Source organism: Hippocampus zosterae, chromosome 1 (genome assembly GCF_025434085.1).
Source record: "Hippocampus zosterae strain Florida chromosome 1, ASM2543408v3, whole genome shotgun sequence".
NCBI classification, from domain to species: domain Eukaryota; kingdom Metazoa; phylum Chordata; class Actinopteri; order Syngnathiformes; family Syngnathidae; genus Hippocampus; species Hippocampus zosterae.
The window spans coordinates 28,642,146-28,652,006 of NC_067451.1; the positions used below are offsets into that span (position 1 = coordinate 28,642,146).

General features: G+C 43.5%; 1 protein-coding gene across 8 annotated transcripts in view; it reads right to left on the bottom strand.

The window, feature by feature from the left end:
* atrx (ATRX chromatin remodeler) overlaps positions 1-9,552 on the bottom strand; it is a 49,339-nt gene extending 39,787 nt beyond the window's left edge. For 2 of the 8 annotated variants that reach the window (XM_052072981.1, XM_052072951.1), the window contains exons 1-7: positions 9,310-9,548; positions 5,745-5,806; positions 5,624-5,670; positions 5,434-5,543; positions 4,336-4,416; positions 193-302; positions 34-101 (exon numbers count right to left, since the gene is read on the bottom strand). In XM_052072981.1, coding sequence (XP_051928941.1) covers positions 34-101; positions 193-302; positions 4,336-4,416; positions 5,434-5,543; positions 5,624-5,670; positions 5,745-5,801 — 473 coding nt within the window. In that variant the 5' untranslated portion in view covers positions 5,802-5,806; positions 9,310-9,548. Of the gene's footprint in view, positions 1-33; positions 102-192; positions 303-4,335; positions 4,417-5,433; positions 5,544-5,623; positions 5,671-5,744; positions 5,807-9,309 lie in introns of all 8 variants that reach the window. The other 6 variants (XM_052072971.1, XM_052072930.1, XM_052072945.1 and 3 more) reach the window with 5 other exon arrangements.
* Between the last annotated feature and the right edge of the window lie 309 nt (positions 9,553-9,861).

Below are 9,861 nucleotides of genomic sequence, written 5' to 3' on the forward strand. Positions count from 1 at the left end.
CTAAATGGTTTTAGCTACACTGATATGTCTTACCTGCACTGCTCGTCCATTCCATCGGCATCTCTACTGATGTCATCACTTGTGTAATATTTGTAACATGACTAGAAGAAAGGAGAGATCATAGACAAGGCTGTATCACATGAAATGGTGGTCAAAAATAATATACATGCAATTACTTTAAAATGTGTGTACCTTGCAAATAAGCACTTTAAGAGCAGGGTGCTGATGTACAGAGTTTCGCTGAAACTGGTTAACTTGCTTTCCACAGGCTGTGCAGTTTATCTTCCGTTGCAGCGTGTCATCTGTGGGCAAGCACTCTTATTTGCTTTGTTTATTTGAAATATTAAAAAAATTAAAATTCCACCGACACTGTGGATTTTTCTCAAAACACTTTTTTTCCAAGTCAAAAATAAAATTCCCCCCAAAAATAATAGAAATTCAAATCTGCATAAGTCAAAGTGTTGTCATCATAAAACTAAGTCAAGAGCCAAACATGGTACAACAAGTAAGGCATAAAAAAAACACAGAATGCTAGCTTAAGTTAAGAACAAACATGTCACATGAACAGGATTTGGATACAGAAGCAGACAGGACACGGAAGTGGAAAAGTAAAAGTCTAAATGCACAAAAAGTAACAACAAACAGCGGGGCTTGATTTAGGAGGCATGGAAGAATGCTTGCCATTCTGACAACCTGTCACTAAGCAACTCCATCTTAAACACAGTGACATAAGGCCATGCCCAATCCCATATGGGGTCATTCCATGCCAAATCACATAAAAACAGATTTTGATTTTAATAGAACTAGCTGTACTTTTTGATAGTGATGACACAACACTATCTCAAATTTTCAGTCAATCGGAGCAGGGGTTGTGAACGCTGTTGTGTGACTTCAATGAGGGGTCCCCTTGACTGACTGATGTGACGACACGCTGCTGACGTAACTGAGGACAAGATGCGGACGTTACAGTGGGAAGGGCAGGTGTGAAAGAGGACTCTAAAGGCAAGCCCCCAGTATGTGCCGATATGTGCATCATGTAAAACATCCCCCCAAAAATGGGATATGAAGAAACTGCAAGTCAGATTTTATCAGTTACGCAGAGGACCATGAGAATCAAGCAACCGCGAAAGAATTCAAGATCAACTAATCCATGGTGCTTCGTGCTTCAGTTTTATGAAACGCCATCTATCCATTCCGAGCAAGGACGACCGTCCCGCAGCAACATCCGGCGGATTACCAGGAAACGCTGGCCATCTTCAGCTCCTAGTACAGTAAAAAGTGTAATGTTCTGCTTTACATTCAATGAAGACGCTATCTTGGAGATTTTACACCTCGATTCTGCTGCTCTGCCGGCCTCACTTGGCTTCCATTACCAACTGTTGTCTCAACCAATACCACATTCCTACATATCCATTTGGACTACAAAAAGTGAGGAGGGACAAGCATACTTCGCATTTTGAAATACAAAAAGGTTGCAGACACAACATCCTGCCCAACCATATCACCAAAATGGATGAGGTGCCGCTCACTTTCGCCATCCCGGTGAACCACGTGATAGAGCAGGGGACCAGCACGGTAGAGAGATATACAACGGGGTGCATGAAGTCGGCTTTTACTGCTGTGCTTGGTTACCATGCTAATGGACAGAATTGTTCCATTCACCTGCCATGCATGTTTTTTTTTTGGGAATGTGGGAGGAAACCGGAGTTTTCCTCCCACAAAACCCACGCAGGCACGACCAGAGCCGGAATCGAACACTGCACCTTTGCACTGTGAGGTCGACATGCTAACCAGTTGATGACTGTGCCGCCACCACTAAAACTTAGAATAACCAAACTTTTAAGTTAGTGTGATGGATGCATTGAGTGTAAATACATTAGTCATGCCTGGAGTGAAACGTTCAGCTGCAACATTTCTCGCTGTATCTGCTCCCATTGGGTTCCATCTTAAGGAAACATGGTATTCCCTTCCACTGCTATGCAGATGACTGCCAGATCTATGTCCCACTGAGCAAGAAAGACGCCTTCTCATTAAGGCCACTCCTATCCTGTCTGGAAGAAATCAAAACCTGGATGGCACAAAATTTCTTGAAATTCAACGAAAAGAAGACAGAGGTGATATTGTTTGGTCCCAGTGGCCCTTGTACATTCCATCCTGTAGACTTGGGCCACCTGTCTCCTTATCTGAAATCAACGGTCTCAAACTTGGGCCTTAAACTGGACAGTGATTTAAAACTCGATCGGCAAATTGGTGCCGTTGTTAAATCCAGCTTCTTTCACCTTAGACAGCTGGCCAAAATAAAACCTCTCCTCTCACATGAACACTTTGAGACAGTAATTCATGCTTTTGTCACATCCCGGCTCGATTACTACAATGCCCTGTACTTTGGAGTCAGCCAGTCCTCCATTAAGCGCCTTCAGCTGGTCCAGAATGCCGCTGCTCGCCTCTTGACTGGTACTCGTAAGAGGGAGCACATAACTCCTACTCTGGCATCCCTTCACTGGCTCCCCATTCATTTTAGAGTTATTTTCAAGATCCTCCTCTTTCTTTTCAAATCTCTGAATAATCTCGCGCCACCTTACCTCTCTGAGCTCATCCGCCCCTACACACCTGCCCGGCGCCTCAGGTCTCTGGACCAGTCTTTGTTAGAAGTACCAAGAACTAAACTGAGGCTCAGAGGGGATGGAGCCTTTTCTGTTGCTGGTCCCTCTCTCTGGAATGACCTCCCACTGAACATTCGCCAAGCCTCCTCGCTGCCCATCTTTAAAGCCCTCCTCAAAACTCACTTGTATTCTTTGGCGTTCGACTCAGCATGACTTAGATTTGTTCTTGATTTTACTGCTTGGTGCTTTCTACCGCCTTTATTACCGATTCGTCTTACTGTTTATTGTGTATGTTAAATAGCTCCATGTACAGCACTTTGTACGCAGCGATGGCTGTTTGAAAGTGCTCTATAAATACTGTTGACTTGACTTGTAGCAACAAAGCTAACCCAATGTCAATGACACCAACTTGCATTGTGTGAGTTTAACCTTATTAATTAAAACCTCACTACTCTGAACCACTGACTTCACAGCTCATGCTCCCAAGTCGGTGACAGTGCGACTTGGAAGCCGGAGGAGGTGGGGCTGGGACAGTGGAGTTGGCACCACCATTTCACAAATAGCAATTCCACACATCAAAGTAACATTATTTAAAAACTATACGGTTTTTAAATAATACTATGTATAATGTGGTAGCATTACATTGGCACAGGAAGGGGTCAGATTTCGCACGCTGTTGCAGTTGGGCTCGATGGCTCCCCTCTGATTGTTAACATGCATTTTAGATGAACATATTAAGTTTATTGTCAGTCAGAGAGTTAGAAGGTGCAAAATAATGTTCAGAGAGCTAATGTTCAGTCCTAGATCAATCGAAAATTAATTTGAGTAAGTACTTACAAGACCATTAAGAAAAACAATGAAGGGTGAAAGCTTATCAAAACGGGTGTTTTAAAAAAATACAGCCGCGGCGATCAGTGCCCATCTCCATCCCTGATTCTGGAGTGCTTGGGAAATTGTGTCGAAATCTGCTGGGTCAATGACAGGTTAGAACGTACTGTGACGTGAGGAACGGCATTTGGACCCAGAAGCAGACAATAGATGAAAATAAAAAAGTAAATGTATTTATACATAAAACTACAAAGTAACAATCGAGAGCAGGTCTGTATGCAGAAATACTGCGAGACATCAGGCCATGCTCAATCCCACAAGAAATAAAGACGACCGCATAAAACACGATAGCGACTGACATCACCAACAACCCAAACCAAAACACATCCATCCATTTTCTGATACGCTTATTCTCACAAGGGTCGCAGGACGTGCTGGTGGGCTCCAGCACGCCATGCGACCCTTGTGAGCTGTATTCAGGCCAAACAGAGTCACACCAAAATGTGTAATCCAAAAGTGAGAATAGTGCAGAATAATCACTGGTGTTTTTTTGTTTTTTTTTTTACCTGTAATGGACAGACAAAATACAGGTGTAATATTTTCAGTCGCATTTCAATTAAACCGATTTTATCTTCATTAAAATGTCAACAGAAACAAATGTTAAGAACCTGAAGATATGACCATTGCCATGGTTTCATAGATGACACTCACAACTATGTTTTGCTTCCATCCATAGATTTTAAAGTACTGACTTTAGGTTCATGTAGCATAAATGTATTTCCTTGTCTGGTCTAAACATACCCCCCACATTAACACCCATAAAATGAACAGGTTCCATCTCATGCATTGACTGTTCATCACTGCACAAAAACACATTTCAACGCTGAATTATTACCATTATTACCTGAAGTTTGCTGTTTGTAATCCACTCTGAACTTCACAGTGCCTTTATTTTCACTCTCTGCAGGCCGCAACACTAAGGTGCCTTGGAACACAAATAGAACAAGCTCAGTTTCATCTTAATTTCATCCATCCATCCATCCATTTTCTACCGCTTATCCGGGGTCAGGTCGCGGGGGCAGCAGCTTTAGCAGGGAAGCCCATACTTCCCTCTCCCCAGCCACTTCTTCCTGCTCTTCCCGGGGTCTCCAGAGGCATTCCCAGGCCAGCTGGGTGACATAGTCTCTCCAGCGTGTCCTGGGTCTTCCTCTGGGTCTCCTCCCGGTGGGACATGACCGGAAGGTGAGGGTTGGAACGTACTGTAGATTAAGCTGTAAATTGAAAGCTTCGCCTTTTGGCTCAGCTCCTTCTTCACCACGACAGACCGATAAAGTCTGCATCACAGCAGACGCTGCATCGATCCGCCTATCGATCTCTCGCTCCCTTCTGCCCTCACTTGCGAACACGACCCCAAGATACTTAAACTCCTCCACTTGGGGCAACATCTCCTCCCTGACCCAGAGAGGGTTCTCCACCCTTATCGGACTGTGCAGTATTGTATCAGATTTGGAGGTGGTGATTTTCATCCCAACCGCTTCACACTCGGCTGAGAAACGTTCCAGTGAGAGTTGGTAAGCCCTGCTTGATGGAGCCAACAGTAGCAAATCATCTGCAAAAACCAGAGTGCAATATTGAGCCCACCAAACCGGACCCCGTCAACGCCTCTGATGCGCCTAGAAATTCTGTCAATAAAGGTTACGAACAGAATCGGCAACAAAGGGCAGCCTTGGCGGAATCCAACCCTCACTTGAATCAATTCCGACTTACTGCCGGCAATGCGAACCAAACTCAGACATCGGTGTTATAGGGACCAAACAGCCCATACCCAAAGCACATGTACTGTAGACTGGTTGGTTTGAGTTCCTATGTGCCCTCGAGGACTCTGCTAAGGGTGTAGAGCTGGGCCACTGTTCCACAGCTGAGATGAAAACCACACTGCTCCTCTTGAATGTGAGTCTGAATCAACTTAATTGAAAAAAAAAAAAAAAACACGCATTCGTACCTTTAGATGTGCTGCCTGCATTACTGTCAGAAGTGGTCCCTTCATTGTCACTGTCATCTGATTTGCCAGAATCATTCCCTCCAGTAACTTTAGCTACAGTATTGGAATTCCTATAATGTGTGAGCAGAAAATATTAAGAGTGTGCTAACACAAGAACGGAAGTATTAACGGGGAAAAAAATGTTTCTCACCTCTTGTTATGGGAAGAGGAGAGCGTTGCTTCTGTAGAGCTACAAGGCTACAAGTATAAAACGTAAATAAGGTAAGATTCAATGGTAGACAACTAAGAGTGCACAATGGAATAAGACCTACCTCCTCTGTATTTTCTGCCATTTGGTCTTGACTGGTTTCGGGAATAGGCAGACTCATTTTACCTGGAAAAAAATAATAATAAAAACAGAATTTATGCCTTTCGTATTGGGGATTTCTTTTCAAACAGCTTCTCTCAAAACATCACATCAGACACTAAATAACGACAAATAAGATTCCAAGGAAATAATTGCAGGTGTGAGAATGATGGCTTCTTCTAAGCTTGAAAATTGCAAGAACATGTTATACAGTCATAACATACTGTATTTGAAGCAAGTCTTTTCTCGTGTTTCAACTTTTGTCAATCTTTGTTCCAAAAGCTCAGAGTATGCTTCATACCAGGGCACATTCTGCTGTTATCATAACTTTGACAGAATTGGATCATTTCATTTTTGAGTTGATCAGACAATGATTTTCCATGTTTTGTTTTGTTTTTTACTTCCATGAAGGATACTCTTTCTTCACAGCACTTTTTTTTTACAAGGTAGTTAGTCGCTTTGAATTTGTTCATGTTGCGTTCAATAGTGAAAAGTGACAAATAAAAATCTGATAACTTAGTGATTTATTATCAACTGTCAACTAAATCTACATAGACTGCAAATATCATGATCCAACCTAATATTTAGGATTTTCTGAACATTAAACATCTGCCTTACCATAGACAACAATGCTAAAAATTCTAAATATTGTGGCAATTTTACATAATTTTAGAGGTTAAAGACGGCATAAGTAAAGTGAAACTCCTCTACAACATGGGCGAAAATCCCCCCTACCGTGAAAAAAATATTCATGCATTAACACCATTCCCACTTTCCTGCACCCCCATACAACGAAAAAAAAACCCTGTTGCATTATACGAAATCTTTTTCTCTGCTCTTGCCTCACGATGAGATTCACTACAACCAAGTCTAATCCAACAGCGACCTCTACTGCTTTGTTCGGAAACGGCAACAGCATCCACCACACTGTTTTACATGTAGCGATGCCACACACTGTGCTGCTCTCTGCTGTGCGTGCATCAGCGCAAACATGTACACACGCACGTTTTGGCTTCAACCAATCAGTGCTGACGCAACGGACGTTACATATCAAAGAGCTTTGATCTATGACAACAGCTAAGCTAGCCTAGCCATGGCAACAGCTAGGTTAGTTGAGACGACACAACGTTTGAGGTTGGACAGACATGCTCGCCATCAATCTGGATGTTTCTCTTCCTTTCTTTCCTTTTTCTGTCCAAATATATATTTTTCTACTACAATAGTAGTAGAAAAATATCAACGACGTATTTTTTCGTCCCACCAGGGTTTAGCCAGTGTGCTTATAAAGAGACCAAAATTTCTTCATACACATGCGCAGTAGTCCAGGAAGTATTTGTTATTGTTAGTTTCAGATGCAGTAAGAACGTTGCATTGCTAAAATGGCTAAAAAGCGGACCTTAGGATGTCAAGCAACTAAGTCAAAAAGCGCTCGGACGCTGCAAGAGAGGGTAAAAATGATCAAAATGAAAGACGGAGGAAGCAAAATAAAAGACATGATCCAAGAAATTGATGTAAGTGAAAGTGAATGCTGATCGTAAATTTCACAATTTCTTTTCCTTTTTTTTCTTTCTACACTGACTATATGAAGTGTAAAATAAGCGTATGCTCATACTTTGCACTATTGGAACAAAAATCAAGAGTACACATACGTTTGTGTGTGTATGTGTGGGTGCGTGTGTTTACATCTGAGCTCAAATTTGCTACATTGAAAAACCCCCTGTTGTGAAAAATTTCTTGCTGCAAATATGATTTTGTTGTAGAGGAGTTTCCCCACATTAAGCATAGTTTGACTGTCCTGTCTTGTCATCTTAATATAGATGCTGGGAAACAACCACAAGAGGGAGCCTCGCCATCTTGAACGGGCAGTAGTCCCTTCCGATGTTTGGCTCGAAATTAACCAACCATAACTAAGGTTTTTTTACCGATTTTGACACGGATTGGTTTAGGTTAGAAACATCGCAAATGCAATTATGACACTAGATGTGGATAATTTTATAATCACGGCTTTCATAATCTATCACATTGTTTGCAGTCAAGTGCTTCTCTGATATAAAGACGAACGATACTGTTTCTAACAATATACATGTTTTTCCCAAGACAGAAAAAAATAAACATTATAATACTGTATGTATTTTACTGTTGTGATTTTTTTTTGCGATACACCTGTATTACACTTTTTGTTATATAAACAGTTTTTGGACAGTATATTTTTGTATTTTATTGATTGTGTTGAAGGCGGCCCGGTAAGTCCAGTGGTTAGCACGTCGGCTTCACAGTGCAGAGGTACCGGGTTCGATTCCAGCTCCGACCTCCCTGTGTGGAGTTTGCATGTTCTCCCCGGGCCTGCGTGGGTTTTCTCCGAGTGCTCCGGTTTCCTCCCACATTCCAAAAACATGCGTGGCAGACTGTTTGAACACTCTAAATTGTCCCTAGGTGTGAGTGTGAGCGTGGATGGTTGTTCGTCTCCGTGTGCCCCGTGATTGGCTGGCAACCGATTCAGGGTGTCCCCCGCCTACTGCCCGAAGACAGCTGGGATAGGCTCCAGCACCCCCCCCCCCCCCCCGCGACACTAGTGAGGATCAAGCGGCTCGGAAGATGAATGAATGAATTATTGTGTTGTTACACATGCATTTTGTCAACATACTTGCAGGTTCATAAAGGACATGTACCATGCTCATTTCCCAAATGAGGAATTTCTGTTATCAGGACAAATTGGACAGTGCAAACACGAGTCCGTACTAGAGAATATTTACTGTATTCAATTGCAATGTCTCACATTTTGACAGCAAAATGCCACCATTTAAGAGCAGTTTACCAACCGAAGGAAGTAAAGCATATTCCACCCCCAAATAGCAGCTATTGCATTTGAAAATTGCATTCTACCACATTATCGATGTAGATCTCAATTCCACTGGTCAACGGGGGAGAGAAGGTCTAGGCCTCTGTTTGCTCCTTCCTTCTCATTTCCACCTTGACATAATTTGCAAACACACCAAACTCTTATCGGCGACGCTAAGTTCAGACCAGCAGCCGCCGTGCTAGCAGAGCTACTTCTTTTCACCCTCCATCCCCTTGTTGCCCAGGCAACCTTGCACTCACCCCGCCCCCTCCCAATTCTGCTGCAAACCCCAATGCATGGGCATGCACCGAAAAATTCAATACTCGAGGCCTTGCATCCCTCTGACGATATCATGGCAGGAAGCGCTGCGCTCAAGGCTGGCTGGCACTGTTAGCTACCTAGCAGTTACTACATTCAACCATTTTGCGCCGCGAATCAGACCGCGACCCTTCAATGAAGTCGGTTTAGAATACTACGACTAAACCCGGCTACCATTCTGAGGCACGCACGAAAATATTGGTAATTGCATTCGTAGTAAGTTCAACATTGCCGGTCGGCAGCGGCTAGTTAGCCTAGCGTGCTAAATACCAACAAGCACAAATGGTTTGGCGTTCGGCTAGCAAATGGGGTAGCTCACTCAGTATAATCAATGCACAACACACTTGTGTAAACACGAAAGTGTGTGTTATACCTGCTGGTCGCGGTCTTCATTTCTCGATATAAGAAGACGGGCTTTGTTCTCGTCGCGGACGGGTGGATGGACCTAAAGTGCCGATGTTTACCAGGAGCAAGGAGACACAAGTCCCCGAATAAGGGTAAGAACTCCAGTCAGTGGAGACAAAGCGCGGAGACCATCTTGCCGGATGGCCGTGGACACGCTAAAATGGCGCATGGAGCCCAAATCCTGCGAGGGCTCCCATTGGCTGACGGCCTCAGATGCCCTCCCGTCCTCACTGGTCCACGAGGTGGGCGCACCGTGCAAACTGGAGCGACACACAAGCAAACGTTTTAACGGTATGCATGGCTACAACTGTGCTGTGTTTTTTACGCTTCTGAAAAATCATCCATCCATCCTCAAAAGGGTTGCTGGTGTGCTCGAGCCTTTCCCAGCTGTCTTCGGGTAGTAGGCAGGGTACACTCTGAACTGATTGCCAACCAAATCGCATTGCAAACAATCACACCTAGAACAGGGGAGTCAAACTCATTTCACATTGTGGGCCACATACAGATTTGGTCGATGGTA